Genomic DNA, 26,747 nt, shown 5'->3' on the forward strand with positions numbered 1-26,747 from the left:
AGCCCAGCAGGTCGAGGCTGCGAGTGGCCGGGAGCGGCCACTACACTCCAGTCTGGGTGACAGAGTGAGACTCCAACTAAAAAAATAAATAAATAAATAAAATACTATATTGATATTTGTTGGAATTGCTCTAAAGATTAATTGGGAAGAGTTGACATTCCTTTCCCATATTACATTTTTTATTTTAAGGATACATTTCTCCTTATACTCACATATTATTTTCAGTTACTCTTGCTAGTTTTATTCATATTGATACATCATGATTCTAGTTGAATTTTATTAATGATATCTTACGCTTTTCCTCTTATTTGTTCGGGTTAAGAACTTTTTCTCAGTATGTTTTCTTACCACATTATTTCTATACATAAGAAAGTTATTAAATTTTGCTTATTATTACATTTTCTCAGCATGTTAGTTATATTTCCTAATATGTTGGTTACATCTTCCCAGTTGTTATTGCACTTCCCAGTATATTAGTTGCATTTTTTTTTTTTTTTTTCCAACATCTTTTTTTTTTTTTTGAGTTAGAGTTGCACTCTGTCGCCCAGACTGGAGTGCAGTGGCCGCTCCTGGCCATTGCAGCCTCGACCTGCTGGGCTCCGGCGATCCTTCTGTCCCAGCCTTCCAAGTAACTGGAACTACAGGCATGCGCTAGTACACCTGGCTAATTTTTTTGATTTATTGTAGAGATGAGGCCTCGCCAAGTTGCCCAGGCGGGTCTCGAACCCATGGGCTCAGGCAATTCACTCACCTTGGCCTCCCAAAGCACGGGATTACAGGCTGAACCACCAAACTTGGCTTTTGCCAACATCTTACTCTTCATTCTGGTATTTTTTTTCTTTTTTTCTGTTTTCTTTTTAATATTTTGGTAAAATATACATATAATATAAAATCTAGCATCTAAACCATTTTTAAGTGTACAGCTCAGTTGTGGTAAGTATATTCAAATTATTGTGTATTCAATTTCTAGAACTTTTTTATTTTGCAAAACTAGAACTTACTGAACAACAATTCTTCAGTCCTTGCAACCACCATTCTACTTTCCTCCTCTGAATTTGACTATTCTGGATACCTTATATAAATGGAATCATATAGAACAGTCTTCTTGTGACAGTATTATATTATTTCTGGCCTATTTCACTTAGCATAATATATTCATCCATGTTATAGCATGTATCAGAATTTCCTTAATTTTTAATATATACATATATTCTGTTGTATGTATATACTACATTTGTTTATTCATTCATCCATCAAGGAACATTTAGATTGTTTCTTTCACCTTTTGACTATTGTGGATAATACTGCTATTATGAACATAGTTGTATAGATATCTCTCCAATACTGTGCTTTCAATTTTTTTTTAGAAGTAGAATTGCTAGATCATATGGTAATTCTATTTGTAATTTTTTGAGGAACCACCATACTGTTTTTCATAGCATCTGTACCATTTTACATTCCTACCAGCAGTGCACTAAGGTTCCAGTTTTCCACATCCTTATTAAAATCTGTTATTTTATGTTTTCTGGATAGTAGCCATCCTGCTGGGTATGAAGTGGTATCTCATTGTGGTTTTGATTAGCATTAGCATTACCCTAATGATTAATCGTGCCGAATATGTTTTCATATCTGTATTGCCATTTGTGTATCTTCTTTGGAGAAGTGTCTGTTTAAGTTCTTTGTACATTTAAAATTTTTGTTGTTGAGTTATGTGTTCTGAATATTAATCCCTTATCAGATATATGATTTGCAAATATTTTCTCCTATTCCATAGATTGCCTTTTCATATTGTTGCTTGTGTCCTTTGATACACTGAAGTTTTTAATTTTTAGGTAATTCAACTTAGCTGTTCTTTTGTTGCCTTTTTTTTTTTTTACTTTTCAGTTGAGATATAACATGAACACAGCAAAGCACACTGATCTTATGTGTATAGCTCAATAAACTTTTACATATATGTACATATGTGTAGCCACACCTATTCCAAGATTTAGAATACTTCTAGTAGTCCCTGAAGGTCTTCACGTGCCTCTTCCTTACTTACTCTTACCCCACCCCTAGCTTAAGGAACCCATCATTTTGACATCTACTATCAATTTATTTTGTCTGTCATGAAGATTATATATAAATGGAATGATATTGTATATATTCTCTTAAGATCTAGTTTTTTTACTCAGCATAATATCTGCAGATTCATTTATACTGTTTTGCATATGTAAGTTCATTGCTTTTTGTTGCTAGGTAATATTGAATTGTTTGATTATATCTCAATTTTTAAATTCATTCTTCTGTTGGACATTTGAGTTGTGTTTAGTTTGAGGCTATTAGGAATAAAATTATTATGAACATTCTTATATATATTTTCTGGTGGACTTATGCACTCATTTTTTGGAGGGGGGGATATATATACCTAGGAGTGAGATTATTGAGTTGTAGAGATAGCTTTAGTGTACTGCCAAATAATTTTCTATAGTTGTTATAGCAACTCACCCTTCCTTTAATAATGGATGAAGATTACAGTTCCTATATCCTCACCAACTCTTAATTCTGTCAGTTTAAGAAAGCTCAGTGATTTGGGGGGATATGTACTGGTAATTCATTGTGGTTTTTATTTTCATTGCCTTGATGAGTACGATGTTGAATGCTTTTTCTCTTATTGTTCATTTGGTTATCCTTCTTAAGATGTCTGTGAAAATCTTTTGCACATTTTTTATTGATTTGTCTTTTCTGGTCAATTTGTAGTGTCTCTGTAGATTCTGGATCCAAGTCTTTTGTGAGATATTTGTAAAATATATACAGGTATACCTTGAAGATATTGTCAATTCAGGTCCAGACCACTGCAATACGGCAAATATTGCAGTAAAGCAAGTCATAACATTTTTCTGGTTTCCCAGTATATATGAAAGTTTACGACTATACTGGAGTCTATTAAGTGTGTAATAGCATTATGTAAGAACAAAATGTACATACCTTAACTTAAAATACTTATTGCTAATAATTGCTAACTATCTGAAGCTTTAGCGAATTGGAACCTTTTTGCTTGTGTAGGATATTACCTCAGTCTTGGTGGCTGCTAACTGATCAGGATGGTGATTGTTGAAGGTAGGGGTGGCTGTGGCGTCTGTCTCTCTCTCTCTCTCTTTCTTTCTCTTTCTTTCTCTCTCTCTCTCCCTCCTTCCCTCCCTTCCTTTCTTCCCCACCCCGTACCCCACCTCTTTCTTTCGTTCTTACAAGTGAACTTCAAGAGTCAGTTATTTTTAAAAGCAAGAGGAAATATTGCTATTGCTGGCCTTAATTGTCCCTGTTGTCTCTCTCTCTCTCTCTCTCTCTTCTTATCCCCCCTGTCAGGAGTGCAGTGGTGTAATCATAACTCACTGCAGCCTTGAACCCCTGGGCTCAAACAATCTTCCTGCCTCAGCTCCCAATTAGCTGGCACTACACGCATGTACTACTATGCCTCACTTTTTGGTGGAGTTAGGGTCTTGCTATGTTGCCTAGGCTGGTCTTGAACTTCTGACCTTGAGTTATTCTCCTGCCTTGGCCTTCCAAAGTGCAGGGATTACAGGTGCCACTGCACCAGACCCTGTGGCAATTTCTTAAAATAAGACAACAAAGAAGTTTGCCATATCCGTTGACTCTTCCTTTCACAAAAGAGTTCTTTGTAGCATGCCATGTGTCTAATAGCAGTTTACCTACAGTAGGTCTTTCAAAAGACAGGCAGTCCTTTCAAACCCTGCTCCTCTTTTGTCAACTAAGTTTATGTAATATTCTAAATCCTTTGTTGTTGTTTCAACAATGTTTACAGCATCTTCAGGAATAGTTTTCTTCTCAAATAACCACTTTATTTCCTCATCCATAAGAAGCAACTCATCTGTGCAAATTTTATCGAGATTGCAGAAATTGTCATATTTTCAGGCTCTACTTCTAGATCCCTTGCCATCTCTACTGCATTTGCATGATGGTTAGAATCAACTTCTGCTAGACTCCTGTTAATTTTGACATCCTTCCATGAATCATGAATGCTTTTAATGTCTTCGAGAATGGCGAATCTTTTCTAGAAGGCTTTCAATTTACTTTGCTGAGGTACATTAGAGGAATCACCGTCTATGGCAACATTACCCTTGTAAAATGTATTCCTTGAATAATAAGACTTGAAAGTCAAATTGCTCCTTGATCCATGGCTGCAGAATGGATGTTTTATTAGCAGGAATGAAAACAAGATAAATCTCCTTTTACATGTTCAGAAGAGCTCTGAAGTGACTAGTTGTGTTGTCAGTGAGCAGTAATACTTTGAAAGGAATTTTTTTTTTTTTCTGAGCAGTGGCCCTCAACAGTGGGCCTGAAATATTCAGTAAACCATGTTGTAAAAACAGACAAGGTAAATTTGGCATAATTCTTAGGGCAGTAGGATTTTTGGAATGGTAACTGAGCATTGGCTTCAACTTAAGGTCACCAGCTGCATTAGCCCCTAACAAGAGAATCAGCCTGTCCTTTGAAGCTTTGAAGCCAAGCACTGATGTTTCCTCTCTAATGATGAAAGTATTTTCTTCCAATTGAAGGCTGTTTTGTCTACGATGAAAATCTGTTGTTTAGTGTAGCCACCTTCATCAGTGATCTAGATTTTCTGGATAACTTGCTGCAGCTTCTCCACCAGCACTTGCTGCTTCATTTTGTACTTTTGTGCTATGGAACTGGCTTCTTTCCTTAAACTTCGCAAACCAACCAACTTTTCTTCTGCAGCTTCCTCATCTCTCTCACCTTTCACAGAATTGGAGAGTTAGGGTCTTACTCTGGATTAATCTTTGGTTTAAGGGAATGTTGTGTCTGGTTTGGCCTTTTATCTAGACCATTTAAACTTTCTCCACGTCAGCAATAAGGCAGTTTTACTTCCTCATCATTGGTGTGCATACTGCAATAGCAGTTTTAATTTCTTTCTAGGACTTTTCCTTTGCATTCACAACTTAACTGTTTGGCACAAGATGTATAGCTTTTCTCCTATCTTGACTGTTAATATACCTTCCTCATTAAGATGATCATTTCTAGCTTTTCAGTTGAAGTGAAAGATGTGTGATTCTTCATTTTCACTTGAACACTGAGAGGTCACTGTAGGGTTATTACCTAGCCTAATTTCAATATTTTTGTTCAGGGAATAGGGAGGCATGAGAAGAAGGAGATGGACAGGGGAATGGCCATTCAGTGGACCAATTAGAACACACACAGCATTTACGGTTTAAGTTCACCATCTTATATGGTCATAGTTCATAGTGTCCCAAAACAATTACAGTTGACCCTTGAACAGCTTAGGTTTAAACTGTGTGAATACACTTATACACAGATTTTTTTTCAACCAAATAAGGATTGAAAATACAATATTCTTGGGATGTGAAACTTGTGTATGCAGGGTCAACTTTTCATATTATAAGGGTTCTGCAGGGCCAACTGCAGGACTTGAGTATGTGCAGATTTTGGTATACATGGTGTCTTGGAACCACTGTCTCTTGTATAGTGAGGGATGACTATACAATAGTAACATCAAAGATAATGATCACAGATCACCATACTTGATATAATAATAATGAAAAAGTTTGAAATGTTGCAAGAATTACCATAATGTGACATATAGACACAAAGTATGCTCATGCTTTTGGGAAAATGGCACTAGTGGGGCTTGCTCAACACAGGGTTGCCATAAACAGTTAATTAAAAAATTTTTAAAAAATTTTTAAATTAAAAATTTTTATTTATTTATTATTATTTTTTGAGTTTAAGTTTCACTGTGTTGCCCAGACTGGGGTGCAGTGGCATGCTCCCGGCCACCGCAGCCTCGACCTGCTGGGCTCTGGCGATCTTTCCGCCTCAGCCTTACAAATAGCTGGAACTACAGGCACGCACTGCCATGCCCGGCTGATTTTTTGTTTATTTATTGTAGAGACAAGGTCTCACCAAGTTGCCCGGGTGGGTCTCAAACCCTCAGGCTCAGGCAGTCCACTCGCTCCGGCCTCCCAAAGTGCTGGGGTTACAGGTTGAGCCACCAAGCCCGGCCTAATTTTTTTTTTTTTTTAAAGGAATGTCTATGAAGTACAATAAAGGGCAGTGCAATAGGACAAAATAAGCCTGCATATCTCTAGGAGAGATACCAGTAAGTGAAATTGCTAGCTCAGAGTATGAATATCCAGGACTTTTATAGGGACTTTTAAATTACCTCCCCAAAAGTATTTCCAATGTATGTGAATACCTGTTTTCTTGTACTGTTTGCCAACAGTGGATGTTATCAAGTTTTAATTTTTTTATAAAATCAGTGGGCAAAAAAATGCTGTCCTGTTGTTATATTTTATTTCTTTAATTAGAACCTGAAGTTGAGCAGTATTTCATGTGTTTATATGTCAACTTTTATATTTCTGTTTTTTGTGGATTGCCTTTTCATATCCCTGGACTTGTTTTCTTTTTTCTTTTTAATTGTTTTATAGGTTTTTCCCCCCAGTATATGTTGGGTATTAATCATTTATTGTATATGTTTATAAATTTCCAAGTCTTTGTTTATGATATCTTTTATAGTACTTGTTTTTATGGCCTAGTCGTGTTAACTAAATACCTTGTATAGTTCAAATATTTCACACATTTGTCTCATTATAATTTTTCTGTAAGTCCGTATTCTGTGTCCTCGTTATTATGTAAAGATAGTTCATTACTGAGCCAAAAAATATACTGTGGTCACATTTTCATTCTTTTATAACTTTTTCCAGGATTTAATTATTGCTTCATTTTTTCCTTTTCTATCTAAAATTGTCTTTGATTCTCTACAAGAACTCTGTAAAGTAGGTCACTTCTCAATACAATATTTCACATAATTATACCTTTCAAATATAATAACATTTGAATTTCTTTTCTGGAGAAGTTCTCCTTGATTACAGGGTCTTATTTTGTCATCTGAACTGAAAGCTCTCTATGTACAGATGTTATGAGCCACAGTTGTAATTTTGGGGCATCCCTTTCTTGTCAACCTGAAAATTATCTTCTCATCTCTCTTCTATTGGATCCCTGGTTTTCTGAATCCTGTAGTTGTCTTGTTTTTCTGGGTACCAGTTGGTATTCTTATTGAGATTGTGACAAACTTGAAAATTAATTTAGGGCGGAGTTTTTCATCTTTAGGATGTTCCATGCCTGGCCTTTTTTGTTGTTATAGAGGACTCTCTCTTTTTCATTATATAGTCAGGGTCTCACTCTGTTGCCCAGGCTGGAGTATAGTGGTACCATTATGGATTACCATAGCCTCAAACTTCTGGACTCAAGCAATCCTCCTGCCTCAACCTCCCAAGTAGTTGATACTATGGGCATGCACCACCAATCCCAGCCTTTTAAAAATTTCTTTCTTTCTTTTCTTTTTTTTTTTTTTTTGTAGAGATGAGTTCTCACTGTGGTACCTAGGCTGGTCTCATGCTCCTGGGCTCAAGCAATCCTTCTGTCTTGGCCCTTCAAAGTGCTGGGATTATAGGCATGAGTCACCGTACTGGGCCTAATTGACTTTTTTAAATGTGTGAAAACTTAAATATTTTTATACATGTATATGTGTTTTCCCATTATCATGCTGCATTTGAGGCTGATTATATGTTCACATATGTATTAAGATACAATCATAGCATAGTTATATATTCCAACATGTAGCTTATAGCATGAATGCATTAACCTTACCCGTGTATAGTTGCCATATAAAAATAATTGTTCATGATTTCTAATTAATAGTAACTTTTATATCAGATTAAATGGATTTCTAATTGAGATAACTGGTATGTTAGTCTCATAGGAATATTGGAAAATGCAGTAAAATTATTGATTGAGAGTGAACTATAGCTGGGAAGGTATGATAAGCCCACATTTAGGACAATCTTAAACATCAATCTTAATAATTTATTATTCAAATTGACAAATTGGGAGCCATAAAAGACCTTTGAGCAATTTAGAAGAAAATTAACTCAGGAAAATTATAATAGCATGGAATGAAGAAAATTTTCAATATTTAGCATGTAGTTGGCTTTCTAAAAGATGCTTTTTCTTTTTCTTTTCTCTGTTTAGGAAATTGAACTTAGCTCATTAAGAGAAGCTTTGTCTTTTGTGTCGTTAATTGATGGATATTATAGATTAACTGCAGATGCACATCATTACCTCTGTAAAGAAGTAGCACCTCCAACAGTGCTTGCAAATATACAAAGCAACTGTCATGGCCCAATTTCGTGAGTAATACAATCTTGAAAGTAAATTTTAATGAAAGTAAATGATATATTTACAAAGATTTTATATAGCAAAGTGATATATGTAGGTTTAGGGAAAAATTATATTAACTTTAGTGAAGTTTCTTTTTTAAACAAAAGTCATTTTGCAGTCAGATTACATAATAATTAGAATCATTTAATATATAATTTACCATCTGTGTCCCAATCTATAGTATATTACTTGTACAAGTTTAACATTTGCTAGTCACACTTAAGTGAGATTGATTAACTCTTGGGTGTTACTTAAAAAAAAAAGACTTCCAATTTATGTTTCATTAATTTTGAAATACTGCTAAGGAATCACAATACAAAATTTGAAAATTGTCATTTTTTTTGGTATAATCCAACTGCTTTTACTAAAAGCCTCAAACACAAAATGTATATAATGTCCATATTTTTAGACTTGTGCTTGTGTAGAACTTTCTGCAGTGATAAAAGTGTTGTGTCTGTGTGTGGTTTAATATAGTAGCCACTAGCTACATGTGACTGGTTAGCATTTGAAATGTGGCTAGTGCAGCTGATTAACTGAATTTTTAATTTAATTTAATTTTAATTTTTTTAAACATTTGAATAGCTACATATGGCCCCTCTCTATTATATTGAGTAACACAGTTGTGGACTCTTATCTTAATCGTGGGTAAAGCCAGCTATCATGAATTACATCTATTTAGCTCAAGTCCTAATTATCTCTCAGCTAGGGTGTTCTTTATGATTGATGACAGTTTTGAAGAATCTGAGCAAAAGAAAAATATAAGATTTGAGCATATTATGTTCCTTGAGTTAAACCTACTCCTAAGTATTTGAGAAAATATATCTTGGGTAATATTTAAGATTGATTTAGTCTATACTTAAGGTTCATTTAGTTATAAGTGTGGTTGCTATGAAAAAGTTGTACTACTTGAACTTTGTGATTTACATGTTCAGTTTTTAAAAAACTAGTCTTCATTCATTAACTCACTCATTCTTCCATTCAAGCATTCTTTTACTCATAGCGTATTTACTGAGTATATTCTATTTGCAGGAATTGGTTTATGTATGAGAAATATGACAAGTAAAACAAATGATTCTTGCTTTTATATAGATTATATTTTGCTTTTCTTTCAAAATGTGCAGCTTCAGAAGACATAGCAAAATTTAAAATCAGTGGTCTTTGTCAGTTGCCATGGTCTTCTTTTAGGCTTTGTTACTACACTAATGCACAGATTTTTATGTTAGTAACTACTATGATAGAAGAGACATACAAAGCATTTTCTAATATGTTTTCTGTATAGTTAAATGAAGTTTTATGAGAGTGAGTATGGTTTTAAAATACTAAATTTGTAATCAGAGGGCAGAAAAGTCAAATTAATGAATTGGTCTTTGTGATTTTGTTTGTCTCATAATATATTTTATTTGTTTTTAAAGGAGTTTAATTGCCCCCTGAAGTGGTTTGAACTTATTGTAAATAGCTTGGTACTTCGATTTTTTTCTGTGAAAGATTATTGATGACCATATAAAGTAGAGGAGACAATTTTGATAGTTTTAGATTTGACTTTTGATTTTTTTTGGATGACATTTGGTCATAATATTATGGTGCTTGCTATCACCATTTAAATTACTTCTTCTTTACCTTTAGAATGGATTTTGCCATCAGTAAACTGAAGAAGGCAGGTAATCAGACTGGACTGTATGTACTTCGTTGCAGTCCTAAGGACTTTAATAAGTATTTTTTGACTTTTGCTGTTGAGGTTAGTATGTCACATTTATTAACGATAACATTGTATTTCATTTATATAATTTCCTCTTTATATTTATTATTTTTTTAAATACTCAGGATTATCGCTCTGTTTATTATAACTAGCATAATAATGCTTAATTTACATCAAGGATTCTATACAAATAAACAAGATTTAGTTGCTAAGGTTTACATAAAAATATAAAATAATATAAATATAAATAAAATAAATAAAAATATTTCTTTTTTATTTTGTATTTATTTTGTTTTGTGATGCTTAAGTGTTACCAATGTGTCACCAGTGTGTCCTGTGGTCTTTTGAAGTCTGTTTGTCACAGAAATGGAAGTCTTTATCCCATCATATAGAACAAAACAAATCAGAAGCAAATTTCTGTTTATTAGCAATGGTTAGAGAATTAGAGAAAAATAAGGCAATAAGAAAGAAGTAGAAACATTATAGTACTTTTTTTTTTTTTTTTTTGAGTTGGAGTCTCACTCTGTCGCCCAGACTGGAGTGCAGTGGCCGGGAGCGGCCACTGCAACCTCGACCTGCTGGGTTCCAGCGATCCTTCCACCTCAGCCTTCCAGGTAGCTGGAATTACAGGCATGTGCTACCACGCCTGGCTGATTTTTGATTTATTGTAGAAATCAGGTCTCGTCAAGTTGCCCAGGTGGGTCTCGAACCTGCGGGCTCAAGCAATCCACTCACCTCAGCCTCCCAAAGGCGCGGGATTACAGGCTGAGCCACCGAGCCCGGCTCATTATAGTACTTTTACCTAAGTGATTTTCTTTTTTCTTTTTGAGTCGGGGTCTCACTCTATTGCCCAGGCTGGAGTGCAATAGCACAATCATGGCTCACCACAGCCTTGACCTCCTTGGCTCATGCGATCCTCCCACCCCACCCTCCTAAGTATCAAGGACTATAGGCATGTGCCACCACATGCACAGTGAATTTTTTTTTTGTAGACATGAGCTCTCACTATTTTGCCTAAGCTGGTCTTGTGCTCCTCGTCTCAAGTAATCCTCCTGCCTCAGCTTCCCAAAGTGCTGGGATTACAGGTGTGAGCCATCATGCCTGACCATTAACTAGTGATTTTCTAATATTACAAATAGTGGTCTTCAGTGTATGTTTTAAATGTGAAATTGCAGTGAAATCTTACTGTTACTACAGTGCGTCTTGGATTTCATCTATAATTATTTACTATCTGAGATTATTTGAAAGGTACTATCATTTATAAGGCAGTTTCATGGTGAAGATTTTGAGAAACTTTATAGCAGCTTACACATTTATCTTACATCTTAAAAAAGGGAAACTAAGAAGTTTGTTATTCAATTATTTTAATTTTTATAAAATGCTACCTATTAACATAAGTAGAGTGGATTAGTTATCTATAAATGACAGAAGTTAGGTTACTCTATCACTTTACTTTTGTATAAAACTGATAATCCTAACTTTACAGTATCCTCTTACTGCAACTTATAACAGTTCAGTATATTCAGTTATTAATTCAAAATGCAGTTTCTTAATGTTTACTGAATATGCCAAGCCTAATATGAAGCCTGTGTATTAGAGAGTATATGATATAGCCCTACCTTCAAGAAACTTATCTACTGGAAAAAAAGCAAAAAAATTAAAAGTATACCAATAATACTAAATTGATCATTGTAATTATTTAGTATAGGCAAATATAGACAATAACAGACAATACTACAGTTATTAAGAAAGATCTTTCAGCATAGGAAGGACTTGAAATTGACCTTGAGGTATTGATAGATTTTATATAAATGGTTCTAAGTAAGATAAATATGTTTATAAAACCCCCTTCAAAAATAGATGAATGAACAAGTTTATAGTACAGTACATAAGACAAATGTTAAAAACTGCAATATATTTAAAACATCACATGAAAGATAATTTTACTGATACAGTGGTGGGTATACTGGGGTGTCTGGATGTTTACCTTTGGTTGTGGAATGGGTGTTAGAGAGCATCTCACAGAAAAAGTGGAACGTGAGTTTTAAGGAATGAATAAAGGTTCATTGCTTAAAAGGAATGAGTGTACATTAATTGTTAGAGAGATGGCACGTCCAGTTATCAAGGCATGAAGCAACATGGCATTTGCTTGAAATTATTTAAGTCATTTAATATGGCTGGAACATAGGTTGTGTTTTGGGAGTGGTAGAAGCTGAGGTTGGGAGGCAGTAACCAGTTCACAGAAGGCCCTATATGTTGTACTGATTTTAATTTTAAAATGGTGGAAAGCTATTAATGATGGTATTATTATTGTTAATTTTCATTGCTTTCTTCCCTATCTTTAAATAAAAGTAAATGTTTAAGCCACTTCTATAGGCTAAGAAATTTTAATTAGATACCTTCTTGAGGAACTAAGCACTTCTGTCAATATACCAGCACTCCCTTAGGACTCATGGTTCAAAAGTTTAAATATTCTGTTTCTTATTTTTGTGATATCCTTTTGTCAGAATAATCACTATGATGTCCATTGTGATTATCCTTCCCTCTCATTATAATTAAACTTATACAGCGAGAAAATATCATTGAATATAAACATTGTTTGATCACAAAAAATGAGAATGGAGAGTACAACCTTAGTGGGACTAAGAAGAACTTCAGTAATCTTAAAGATCTTTTGAATTGTTACCAGATGGAAACTGTTCGCTCAGACAGTATAATTTTCCAGTTTACTAAATGCTGTCCCCCAAGACCAAAAGGTAAAATAATTTTCTAGTTATTTTAAAAATACTTGTCATGGATTGTGTATGTGGTGGAAGATCTTCAGTATGCTTATTTGAAAGGAAATATGAAAGAAGCAGCTTCAACAGTAATTAATTTTATCTCATTATTCTATGTGTAAACATCATCAAATAGGATTGTTTACTTTGGTTTGGGCTATCTAGAAGTGACTTGAAGTTTTATTATTCCAAAATAACGTTTTAAAGATAATAATTGATTGGTATAATAAGTCACTTATTAATGAACTGGAAGACTTCACTACCAAATTCTCGTGTTTTTTTAAGTAAAAACTTTCATATTCTTTTAGGATTTTAATTTCTTATTTTAAAAGCAATGATAGTAAGATTGGAAATCTCTTTAAATAATGTCTTATTATTAAAAATTATTAAAATTTCTGAAAAAAATTACATTAGTTAAGGAAATGATTATAATTATGAATGTATGAAATAACTGGTAAGAACATATCAAAGTTGAATCAATAATAATTTTCTATGAAAAAATGAACAATAGGCAGTTATTAAATATTTCTTATATATAGAACATTTTATTTTATTTCTTTTTGGAGCAATTTTTACCTTCAAAGTATTTTAATGTGATATATATATATATATGTATATACATATGCACGTATTTTATTTTTTCAGATAAATCAAACCTTTTAGTATTTAGAACCAATGGTGTTTCTGATGTACCAACCTCACCAACGTTGCAGAGGCATAATAATGTGAACCAAATGGTGTTTCATAAAATCAGAAATGAAGATTTGATATTTGTAAGTCATTAGATACTGATTATTGTCTGTTTATTGATTTCCTACCTCACTTTACATTTATGTGACATTTGAAGCCTATATTATAAAAATTTAGTTGCAATTTAAATGTTTTTATTTATGAAAAATAGATCAATCTTGTGTTAGAAATTAGAAGAATTAATTAAGCATGAAATTACATTTCTTTTAGAAATTTAAAAATTTTAAATTAAAAATATACAAAAGGCCGATATCTTAACTGTCAAGTTGTCAAGAAAGTAAAGGCAATTCAAGAGGTTAAAAATAAAGAAGGAACTGAAAAAGTACAGCTGTCTTTCATTATTCCTGGGGGATTGGCTCTAGGACTATCCATGGGTACCAAAATCTGAGCTAACTTAAGTTCTGCAGTTGGTCTTATGGAGCCCACAGATATGAAAAGTCAGCCCTCCATATATGTATTCAAGTATTCATCCCATGAATACTGTATTATTTTTAGAAATTAGTTATTTAACAATTTTATTTCTTTATTTTTATTTTAGTTTTTTAGAGACGAGATCTCATTCTCTTGGCCAGGCTGGTATGCAGAAATACTATATTTTCTATCTGTGTTTGGTTGTGCATCAGAACTTACCAATATGGAGGGACCACTGTATTTATTGAAGAAAAATCTGCACATAAGTAGACTTGCACAGTCCAAACCCTCAAGGGTCAACTGTAGTACATAAAGGTTGTTTATTTAGCTACCAAGTGGTGAGGCTAGTCACACTTATCAAAAGGGTTAAGATTTAAAAGCAATCTTAGGTCTTAGACCTGCACAAGGCCAGGAGTTGAAAGTGAGACTACCCCTGAATAAAACAGGGAACTTGAAGTAAATACTCCCCAAGTAAAACAATATTTGGATTGTGAAAAATTCACCCATGGGCAAAAGGAGAAGAGAAAGAAAGTTCTCAATTTTAGTCAGGCTCCTAGTGAGGAAAAGCCTCTTAAGAATTTGTCATCCTGGATTAAAAATGTGGTACATATGTACAATGGAATATTATGCAGCCATAAAGAAGAACAAAATCATGAACTTCGCAGCAACCTGGATGGAATTAGAGTTTATAATACTGAGTGATCTCTCACAGAAACAAAGAACTGAGTACCACATGTTCTCACTCATAAGTGGACCTTGAACAACTACTGTATTACTGTAGGAAAGGGATTGAAAATAGTGGGGCACTGCGGGGAGAGGGGTGGGGAGCTGAGATTGACAGTAGTCAATATCTTCCTGGGGAAGTGGGGGCACACCTCATCAATAAGGGTACCTGCACAATGAACAATTGTATACCTAACCCTGGATTGTACCCCACAATTTCAAAATAAAAATTAAAAGAGAAAAAAAAAGAAGATAATTCTAATGAGGCTATACACTTAAATGCTTTTTTCCTTTTTAAGTATTAAAAGCCTGTTATAATTCTAGAATGTAAAGTAAGTGGTAATAAAACAATTACATACATAAAAAAAAGAATTTGTCATCATAAGCTTTTGTGATTGGGTTTCTTTATATTAATACTACCTACATGGTCTGAGAAACTCTAATTAAAAGTGGTACTCCCCTAATATTCTGTGGTACTTGGGAAAAGAAAATTAAAAAAAAAATCTTTCTGAAGATCATGGTCTTAATCTAGGTAACCCATGATTCTAACAGGTAAAATCATTCCAAGCATAAGCTTTTAACTGTAAATTTAGAAACGTACAAGGAAATAATGCAGGATTAAGAGTCAGCAGACAAGCAAGCATCAAAATTAGACTTCCAAGAACTTTGTATAACAATTTTCCAATAAATACTGTAAAATACATGTGTGTATGTGTGTGTGTTTAAAGACATAGAAGAAGTTGAAAACATGGAGAAATAATAAGACATTGTTTTAAAAAACAAAACAAGATTTGAGGAGTGTGTTTAAAGATATAGAAGAAGTTGAAAACATGGTGAAATAATAAGACATTGTTTTAAAAAACAAAACAAGACTTGAGGAATAAAGCATAGAAATGGTAAATATGCTCACTGACATTAAAACAGAATTGTATGTTAGAAAGCAAATTTCTCATAGGTGAAGAGAATTAGTGAACTGCAGGATAGAGCTGAAGAAATATTCAGAATGCAGCAGTTAGAAAGAAATGGAACGTATAAAAGAGAGATTAGGGAAGGTAGAATGAGAAAGACCAACTTAGATGTCTGAGTCCCATAAGAAGACCATAGATAGAAGTATCCAGAATTGTAAAGACAAGAATCCTTTGTATCAGGAAGTACAGAGCAACCAGGTAACTTGACAAACATTCCAAACGAATAAATAATAGAGCTTGGACTGATTACAGGCAACCCTACTTCAGAGTGTAGACTTTCAGCAATTACTTTGTAAGGATATGCAAGAAATATACATACTAGTACTAATAATAATAGCTAACATTTAGTGCTCATTTACTGTGTGTCATGGACTGTTCTAACTTCTTTTATGTATTTATTCATTTATTGGTCATAATAATCCTATGGGAAAAATACTTATTATTCTTATTCCTGAGATGAAGAAATCAAGACACTTGCAGCACAGATTAAATAGCCTATACAAGTTCACACAACTGGCAAGTGCTAATTAGAAAAAGTCAGACGTTGTACCTCCATAGACCACACTGTTTCACTAGTAGGAAAGGCAAACAAAGAAAATTATTCACTTGTGAATAAATGTAGGTAAACATTGACTGCAAAAAAAAAAAAAAGTGACAATTATAGCCAATTTGGGGGGTTTAAAAACAGAGGGGAGCCAAAATACACTTTATTCATTAATCTTTTTTTTTTCTTTTATTTCTGCTTAAGGAGTCAGAATAGAAGAATTATTTTGGAATCTCAAATCTGGTTATAGTTTGTAAGGGAAATATTTGCTCATGAACTTTTGAAAAACTCTTTGTTGTCGAACGTACTTCCTAATGCCCACATTTTTCCTCATCTTTTCTCTTACCTTTTTTCTCTTGAAGAATGAAAGCCTTGGCCAAGGCACTTTTACAAAAATTTTTAAAGGCATAAGAAGAGAAGTGGGAGACTATGGTCAACTGCATGAAACAGAAGTTCTTTTAAAAGTTCTGGATAAAGCACATAGAAACTATTCAGAGGTATGCATACTTTTTATGTTGTTTATGTAGTTTATACTATTTAAAGATGCACTCTCATATGCATACAACATATTCATGCATGCAGCTTTTAAAACTTGCAATTTTTAAACATACCAAGAATCTTTCTGAGGATGTATCCTAGGGGACTATAGACATTTGTAGGATTTTAAAAATAACTTTTTTCCAAACTAATTACTTTTAGCATTGTGTCATGGGCATTATTATATTTCTGCATATGCTAAGGCAGTGTTTTTCAAACTTGGCTTCCACAGAGGATTCTCTACAATTTTTTTGATTAAAAAAAAATTTTGAAAGGCACTGTACTGAGGAACATTTTGAGTGAAATCTTAATGCCTCTGGGTATCATCCAGAGATGCTACCTGGCAAGAAACCCAGCAGCTTTTTGACAGAGCTGTATACATAGCAAGACATGATATTTAGAATGTCCTAAAGGATGTTAGTGGAAGGTGATGTGAAAATTTCATGCCAAAAAGTTGTAGTCCAGACACCACAGTGTTGGTGATCATGTTCCAAACAATCATATCCAGAAATTCTAGTCAAATTTTAGTTGAGTTAGAGTGATGTTAATACCATAGCAGTATCCTGATATAGGTGTTATGACATTTTTTGTGCACTGAGACTATATGTAATTCTTTAGAAAGTGTTATTTAAAGCCTACATCCATATACCTCAATCCCATGTCACTCTTTCTGATGTCTACCTCTAGTTGCACCACTGTTCTCTATTCTAATTGTTAAGTGGTCTAAGCCTGTTTGACTTGCATCATTCGTGGTACCCTGTTCCACTATTGTTCTCTCTCATTGCTATCTCCATATTCAGGCTTACTCAGGGATTTCTTCAGAATAAAAAAATTAAGGACGATAGCAGTTGTAAGTTCATATAAAGGGACCAAAGCACATTGTAATCTTATCTGTAGTCCTGCTGAGGGTAAGAAAGTGCATTTTTATGATGACAGAGGGAATTTTTTGAACTATGAGTACTTACAGACACCGTCGAACAATTCTTTGGTACTTTTTGTTTTTCTTTTTCATAGTCTTTCTTTGAAGCAGCAAGCATGATGAGTCAGCTTTCTCACAAGCATTTGGTTTTAAATTATGGAGTATGTGTCTGTGGAGATGAGAGTAAGTAAAACCACTATCTTATCTTAATGCCATGCCTTTCTCAGATAATCCATTTTTGTTTATATAGGACATTCAATTTCAGGATCACAGGAATAAGTATAAACTATAATTTAACAGGAGTTAAATATTTTTGAAACCGAAAACATTGTAAGACTGTTATATCTTGTGAAAAGGGAAACTAGTGAATGGATTTGTAGATGGTTACAATGCCCAAACAATAGAGTATTATAGTAAACAAATATCTTAACCTTTTGTGTTCGTGATAGCCATAGATATTATCCAGCTTCAACATAACGTTCTAACAACTGACTGTTTCAGTATAAGCTTATTTGAAATTATGAAATCAAAGTATAAAAATGATATGCTTAATTTTTAATGAAATGAATGGATGTTTATACTAGATAGATTCTTGGGCTAAATTTAGATTGTTCATAAAAACTATCAAAGATTAAAAACTATACCCTTTACTAGTATTCAGGCATATCTCATTTTATTGCACTTTATTATGCTTTGCATATATTGTGTTTTTTACATACTGAAGGCTTGTGGCAACCCTGTGCCTAGCAAATCTATAGGTGACATTTTTCCAACAGGTACTCACTTCATGTCTCAGTGGTCAAATTTTGGTAATTCTCACAACACTTAAAATTTTTTCTTTATTATTATGTCTAGTATAGTGGTCTGTGATCAGTGATCTTTATTGGGACACCCCAAACCAAGTTCTTATAAGAAGGCAAACTAATTGGTAAATGTTATGTGTGTTGTGACAGCTCTATCAACTGACCATTCCCCTGTCTCTTTTCCTTTTCTCAGGCCTCCCTATTCCTTGTGATACAAAAATATTGAAATTAGGCCAATTAATAATTCTGTGGTGACCACTCAGTGTTCAAGTGAAAGGAACTCTGAGTCACACATCTCTCACTTAAAGTGAAAAGCTAGAAATCATCAAGCTTAGTGAGGAAGGTATATTAAAAGCTCAGTTAGGCATCTTTTGTCAAACAGCTAAGTTGTGAATGCAAAGGAAAAGTTATTGAAGGAAATTAAAAATGCTGATACCCAGTAATAAGAAAGTTTGAGAAGGTGTAAGAGGTCTATATAGAAGATCAAACCAGCCACAATATTCCTTTAAGCCAAAGACTAATTCAGAGCAAATCCTAACTCTCTGCAATTCTGTGAAAGCTGAGAGAGACAAGAGAGCTGCAGAAGAAATTTTGACTGGTTTGTGAGGTTTAGGGAAAGAAGCCTGCTCCATAACATAAAAGTACAAAGTGAAGCTGTAATGCTAATGGTGAAGCCATAGCAAGTTATCCAGAAGATCTAGATCATTGATGAAGGTGGCTACACTAAGCAACAGATTTTCATTATAGACAAAACAGCCTTTAGAAGATACACCTCGGACTTTCATCACCAGAGTGGAGACATCAGTCCTTGGCTTCAAAGCTTCAGAGGACAGGTTGACTCTCTTGTTGGGGGCCAATGCAGCTGGTAACTTAAGTTGAGGTCATTGCTCATTTACCATTCCAAAAGTTCTAGTGTGCTAAGAATTATGCTAAATCTACCCTGCCTGTGCTCTCTAAATGGAAAAACAAAGCCTAGATGACAGCACATCTTTTTACAGCATGGTTTACTGAATATTTTAAGCCTGCTGTTGAGACCCACTGCTCAGGAAAAAAGACTCCTTTCAAAATATTACTGCTCATTGACAATGCACCTGGTCACCTCAGGGCTCTGATGGACATGAACGAGGAGGTGAATCTTCTTTTCATGCCTGCTAACAAACCATCCATTCTGCATTCATGGATCAAGGAGCAATTTGACTTTAAGTCTTATTATTAAGAAATACATTTTATAAGGGTAGTGCTGCCACAGATATGATTCCTCTGGTGTATCTGAGCAAAGTAAATTGAAAACTTTCTAGAAAAGATTTATTATTTTCGATGCTATTAAGAGCACTCATGATTCATGGAAGGACTTCAGAATTAACAGGAGTTTGGCAGAAGTAGACTCCAGTCCTCATGGATGACTTTGAGAGGTTTAAGACTTCAGCAGGGGAAGTCACTGTAGATGCAATAGAGATAGCAAGAGAACCGGAATTAAAAGTGGAGCCTGTAGATGTGACTGAGTTGCAATCTCATGATAAAATTTGCACAAGTGAGGAGTTGCTTCTTATGGGTGAGGAAAAAAATTAGTTTCTTCAAATGGATCCTACTCTTGAAGAAGATGCTGTAAACTGTAGAAGTGTCAATGAAAGATTTAGTATATTATGTAAACTTATTTGATAAAGAAGTGACAGGGTTTGAGAAGATTGACTCCCTTTTTGAAAGTGGTTCTTTGGTGGATAAACAGGTATTAAATACACCACATGCTACAGAGAAATGTTTTGTGAAAAGAAGAATCATTGTTGCAGCAAACTTCATTGTTATCTTGTTTTAAGAAATTGCCACAGCCTTCAGCAGTCACCACCCTAAACAGTCAGCAGTCATCCACATTGAGGCAAAATCCTCCAGTAGCAAAATGATTATGGCTCACTGAAGGCTTAGCTAATGGTTAGCTTTTTTTTTTTAGCAGTAAGATATTTTTAGTTAAGATATGCATATTAGTTTAATATACATAACACTATCGCACATTTAATAGACTTTATTATAGCATAAACAACTTTTGTATGTACTGGGAAATGAAAAAATTGTATGACTTGCTTTATTTTGATATTTGCTTTATTGCAGTGGTCTGGAACCAAGCCCACAATATCTTTGAGGTATGCCTTTAATTTGGTGCCTCACAAAATTTAGTTAGAAAATTATTTATGTAATTCCTCATTTTCCACTAGTAATATGGATTAAATACACATTTATACTTATATAACATTTTCCCATATTTTTGGAATTGAAATCGATAGTCTTTTCAATGGTCATTTTCAAACATGTTGCATGGAGGTATCTCTTGAGTTCACTATGAGTGTTGAAGAAATGAGAATACATCTAAATGCAGTAATGGAGAGTTCTACCCATTTAGTCCTAAATAGAGCAGATGTATATTTCTCTCTTTTATTGATTTATATTTTTCATAACCTACCCTAACAGTGCTGAGGATTTTTTTTATCTGTGCCACAAAGGAAGCCAGGACTAGTTTTGGAAGAAACCACCTGTTTATCTGACAAATTGTGTCTTAAAAATATTTTTAAAAAAATAGTTTGAAAGATAAAATATTGAAAAACATTCATTTTTGATTTTTGCAGCAGAAATTAATATGATAAATGGAGTTGGAACTCAAATTCTCCTTTATGTCTATAATAGAATAGACTATACACAATATATTATACTTGCTAATTTTTGTATGTAGATGAACTTCAGGAAAGTTTGATTGTCTAGTTTTGTGTAAGAGAAATTAACTGTGAGAAATTTTTATATATTTAGAAAAAGCAGCCATAATTCAGTACTAATATACAGAGATGTAATAGAGCAATATGATATTTTATATATTATGTTATATATTTTATATTATATACTATTATACATAATATATGTTATTGTAATATGATATATAATTGGTTTTTTTTAACTTTTAACTTTTTTTATTTTAAAATTGTGGAGTACAATTCAGGGTTAGGTATACAAATATTCATTGTGCAGTTACCCTTGTTGATGAGGTGTGCCCACTTCCCCAGGCAGATTTCCACTACTGTCAAGCCCACATCCCCATCCTCCCATCCCCCTGCAGTTTCCCGCTATTGTCAATCCTTTTCTTATAGTATTACGGTAGTTGTTCAAGGTCCACTTATGAGTGAGAGCATGTGATACTCAGTTCTTTGTTTCTGTGAAAGATCACTCAGTATTATGGACTCTGATTCCATCCAGGCTGCTGCAAGTTTCATGATTTTGTTCTTCTTTGTAGCTGCGTAATATTCCATTGTGTATATGTACCACATTTGTTTAATCTAGTCCTCTTTGATGGGCAGCACGGTTGGTTCCATGTTCTTGCTATTGTGAACAATGCTGCGATAAACATACATGTGCAGGTATCTTTTTTATAGAGTGATTTGAGTTCTTCCCGGTAGATTCCCAGTACAGGGATTGCGGGGTGATATGGAAGGTAGATTTTTAGAACTTTTAGGAATCACTACACTGTTTTCCACAGAGGCTGTACTAGTTTGCACTCCCACCAACAGTGTAGAAGTGTTCCCTTTTTGCCACATCCTCTCCAGAATCTGTTATTTTTTGAGTTATTGATGATGGCCATTCTGACTGGAGTTAGCTGATATCTCAGTGTAGTTTTAATCTGCATCTCCTTGATGACTAGTGAGGCTGAACATTTTTTCATGTATCTGTTGGCTGCTCGTCTGTCTTCTTTTGAGAACTGTCTATTCATATCTTTAGCCCACTATTTTTAGGCTGTTTGTTTTTTTTCTTTTCAGCATGTTTGAGTACTTGTAAATCCTAGATGTTAGGCCTTTGTCAGACATGGAGTGGGCAAATATATTTTCCCAGTCTGTGGGCTGTCTCCCTGCTCTCTTGATAGTTTCTTTGGCTTTGCAGAAGCTTGTCAGTTTGATGAGGTCCCACTTGTCTATCTTATCTCTTATGGCATGGGCACTTAGGGGTTGCCAGTTCCAATTTCCTAAGAGTGTCTCCTGCATTTTCTAAGGTTCTTATAATTTGAGGTTTTATGTTTAGGTTTCTGATTCATTTAAAGTTAATTTTTGTGTATGGAGATAGGTAGGGGTCCTGTTTTACTCTTCAGCATGTGGTCAGCCAGTTTTCCCAACACCATTTACTGAAGAGGTTCTTCTCTCCCCAGTGGTTGGTGGTGAAGGCTTTGTCGAAGATGAATTGATTGAGAAATTGAGGTTTTGCTTCTGGAATCTCAATTCTATTCCATTGATCTATATGCCTGTTCTTGTACCAATACCAGGCTGTTTTGATTATTGTAGCTTTATAATAAAGTTTAAAGTCTGGGAGTGTGATACCTCCTGCTTTGTTTTTCTTTGCTAAGGATAGTTTTGGCTATTCTTGATAGTTTATGTTTCCATATGAACTTCTGTATTGTTTTTTCTAGGTCTGAGGAGAATGTTGCTTGTAATTTGATGGGTATTGTGTTAAATCTGTAGATTGCCTTAGGTAGAATGGACATCTTAATAGTGTTGATTCTTCCAATCCGTGAGCATGGAATTTTTCCCACTTGTTTGTGTCGTCTTTGATTTCTCTGAGCATTATTTTGTAGTTTTCATTGTAAAGGTCTTTCATGTCTCTGGTTAGGAAGATGCCAAGGTATTTCAATTTTTTGTGTGACTATTGTGAATGGAATTGTGCTTTTTATTTGGGTTTCTGTTTGTTTATTGTTGGTGTATAGAGATGTGATTGTCTTTTGGACATTTATTTTATACCCTGAGACTTTACCAAAGTCCTTTATCAGTGCTAGGAGGTTTTTGACAGATTCTTTTGGGCTTTCAAGGTATACAATCATGTCGTCTGCAAAGAGAGATAACTTGACTTCCTCTTTTCCTATTTGGATACCCCTGATACCCCTGATCGCCTTCTCTTCTCTGATTAGCTAGGACTTCCAAAACTATGTTGAACAGTTTAACTATGTCTTGTTCCAGTTTTCAGGGGAAATCGTTCCAATATCTGTCTGTTTAGCAGTATGCTGGCTGTGGGTTTCTCGTAGATGGCTCTTACTATTTTGGGGTATGTTCCATGTATGCCTAGATGTTTGAGGGTTTTTATTGAGAAGTGATGCTGGATTTTATCAAAAGCTTTTTCTGCATCTAATGATATAATCATGTATTTTTGGTTTTTACCTCTGTTGATGCATTTAATTACATTTATGGTCTTACGAACGTTGAACCAGTGTTACATCCCGGGCTTGAAGCCTACTTGGTTGTGGTGGATGATTTTTGAGATGTGTTGTTGAATCTGGTTTGTTAGGATCTTGTTGAGAATTTTAGCATCTATATTCATCAAGGATATTGGCCTGTAGTTCTCTTTCTTTGTTGGGTCTTTATCTGGCTTGGGTATCAGTGTGATGTGAGCTTCATAAAATGATTTGGGGAGAGTTCCATCTTTCTCAATCTCCTGGAATACCTTCAGTAGGATTGGTATCAGTTTCTTCTTGTATGTTTTGTAGAATTATGCTGGAAAGCCATCTGGTCCAGGCGTTTTTTTAAAAATTTTTTTATTTTTTATAGGTAGTTTTCTTATGACATAGTCAATTTCCTGGATTGTTATTTGTCTACTTAGGTCTCATTTTCTTCTTGTTTCAACCTAGGGAGGTTGTGTGATGTCAGAAAGTCCTCCATTTCCTTTAGGTTTTCAAGTTTGTTTCCATACAAGTGTACATAGTAGTCTGTAATAATCTTTTGCATTTCTTCAGGGTCAGATGTCACTTCATCTTTTGTGTTTCTGATTATATTTATTTGGACTTTTTCTCCCTTTTTCTTGGTCAGTCTAGCTAGGGGATCATCAATTTTGTTTATCCATTCAAAGAACCAGCTTTTTATTTCATTGATTTTTTTTGTATTATCTTTTTGTCTTCCATGTCCTGGATTTGGGCTTTTATTTTAGTGATCTGGATTCTTCTGCTGAAATGGGTTTTGATGATCTTGCTTTTCCAGCTTCCTTAGGTGACTTGTTAGGCTGTTAACTTGTGATCTTTGCATTTTCTTCATGTGCATTTGTAGAAATATAAATTCCCTTCTTACTACTGCTTTCATGTCATCCCAGAGAAATTAACTGTGAGAAGTACACAGAGATGTAATAGAGCAGTATGATATTTTATATGATATTTTATGTTATATATTTTAATTATATACTATTATACATAATACATGTTATTGTAATATGATATATAATTGTTTAGACTTCTGCCTCTTGCTATTGTAAATAAATTAAAAACCAAAAAATATAATCGTGTTTATTCATTACATTTCCTTTAATATAGTAAACTTTACTTAGTTAATTTAATTTCTTTACCTATAATACCCACATATAACTATAAATATACGTATAAAACTTTATTAATTTTTAATTGCATGTATACTTGAACTTTATTATTATATTTTGATGCAGATATTCTGGTTCAGGAGTTTGTAAAATTTGGATCACTAGATACATACCTGAAAAAAAATAAAAATTTTATAAATATATTATGGAAACTTGAAGTGGCTAAACAGCTGGCATGGGCCATGCATTTTCTAGTAAGTAATTAGTATATTCTTTTCAATCCAAAGTTATTATTTTGTCTTATGAAGCAATATAGAAATTATTTTGACTTGGAAACAAGAAATAAGTCTGAAAAATGGATGCCAAGTCATGTAATACAGTCTGTGTTAGGTGATGAAAGAGGTGTTAGGCATATATTTATTTATGTAAAATCACTTTTGAAAAATAGTTTTGTCATTTCATCAATCTCTTAGAACTACTGATAGACAGTCTGTAATTTTTATTGCTTGGGTTTAGAAAATTAAACCAAAAATTATGCAGAAACATGTTATGCTGCTGTATTTGTAGGCAATTGGACATTATGTTTCGTGAAAAACAATGTTGGCAGAGAAGCAGAATACCAAAGGCTAACCGGTGATCAGACCCCTCAATGTGCCAGTGTCCTGCTACTGAACAAAAAACAGTATTTCTTAATATTAGCTACCATCCAGAAATTCATACCATTTAGAATCTCAGCCTTGGAACATGAAATGGCACTGGGTAGTTTTAATTTATTACTTTCCTCATGGGTATAGGTTATTGTGCCATTTAAAATGTAAAACAAGAAGCACAGTCAGGAGTCATAAATGCTTCCAAATTAACATTTATTATACAATCTTACATATTTTTTGAAAATCTATTTTGGAGCCTTGAACATATACTCAAATATTTTCAGATTGATATTTGAATGTGTGTGCATTTAACTTTAATAGGAAGAAAAAACCCTTATTCATGGGAATGTATGTGCCAAAAATATTCTACTCATCAGAGAAGAAGACAGGAAGACAGGAAATCCTCCTTTCATCAAACTTAGTGATCCTGGCATTAGTATTACAGTTTTACCAAAAGACAGTAAGTTCTACAGTGATTGCATTTAGCTTTATTGAGCTTTACTTGAGTGGTAGCGTAAAAAGCATATTGTGAATTTTCCTTGAACTTTATTTCCTTGATATATTCTTGATGAATGGTAAAATTTAGCTATCACTTTTAGCAGTAATTTCAATTAAGTTATGGTTATATCCTGGTTTGTGTCATTTTTAAATATAAGCACGGACCATGGATTGTGATGTGATTTTTAAAAAAAGTTTTAATTCCTAATTATGTATGGAAGATAGGATTTTATCCATTTTTTAATGTGAAATTTTCTAATATCATTCTTTGAGTCACAGGTAAATTTTTAAAATTTTCTTTTCCTTTAAATAAAAACTTAAGATATTCATTATGTGGCCCAAGGTCTTAGTTTTTTTTTTCCTTTTCACCCTTTGTGAATAAGTTATTTAGTTTAATTATCTAACAATTCTGACATTTTTTTTTTTTTTTTAATTGCGGATCTCACTCTGTCACCCAGGCTGGAGTGCAGTGGCATGGATTATGGTTCACTGCAGCCTCCACCTCCTGGGATCAGGTGATCCTTCTGTCTCAGCCTCCCAAGTAGCTGGGACTACAGGCATGCACTACCATGACTGGCTAATTTTCTGATTTTTTTGTAGAGATGAGATCTCACTTTGTTGCCTATACTGATCTCGAACTCCTGGACTCAGGCTATTCTCCCACCTTAGCCTTTCAAAGCGCTGGAATTGCAGGCATGAGCCACTGTGCCTGGCCAAATTCTGACATATTAAAACTTTAAAAAGCCAACAACGTTCTTTTGTGTCTGTTTATCTTCTATTTAACTCCATTAGCCAAAAGTAAAAACTTCAAATAGTTGAGAGGGGCTTTTTGGGTTCAAACAATGTTGTAGTTACATTTTGTTATCTTAGCTAATTTCTCTAATTGAATGTTCTAAATTT

General features: G+C 33.9%; 1 protein-coding gene across 4 annotated transcripts in view; it reads left to right on the forward strand.

The window, feature by feature from the left end:
• Positions 1-26,747, forward strand: part of JAK2 (Janus kinase 2) — a 106,721-nt gene that overhangs the window by 63,470 nt on the left and 16,504 nt on the right. For all 4 annotated transcript variants that reach the window (XM_008049297.1, XM_008049299.1, XM_021708160.1 and 1 more), the window contains 8 exons: positions 8,068-8,225; positions 9,880-9,991; positions 12,522-12,708; positions 13,375-13,502; positions 16,488-16,622; positions 17,677-17,764; positions 24,826-24,953; positions 25,671-25,809. In XM_008049297.1, the coding sequence (XP_008047488.1) occupies positions 8,068-8,225; positions 9,880-9,991; positions 12,522-12,708; positions 13,375-13,502; positions 16,488-16,622; positions 17,677-17,764; positions 24,826-24,953; positions 25,671-25,809 (1,075 nt within the window). The remainder of the gene's footprint in view (positions 1-8,067; positions 8,226-9,879; positions 9,992-12,521; positions 12,709-13,374; positions 13,503-16,487; positions 16,623-17,676; positions 17,765-24,825; positions 24,954-25,670; positions 25,810-26,747) is intronic.

This window comes from Carlito syrichta, unplaced genomic scaffold (genome assembly GCF_000164805.1).
Source record: "Carlito syrichta isolate Samal-C Ts95f unplaced genomic scaffold, Tarsius_syrichta-2.0.1 Scaffold131632, whole genome shotgun sequence".
Lineage (NCBI taxonomy): Eukaryota > Metazoa > Chordata > Mammalia > Primates > Tarsiidae > Carlito > Carlito syrichta.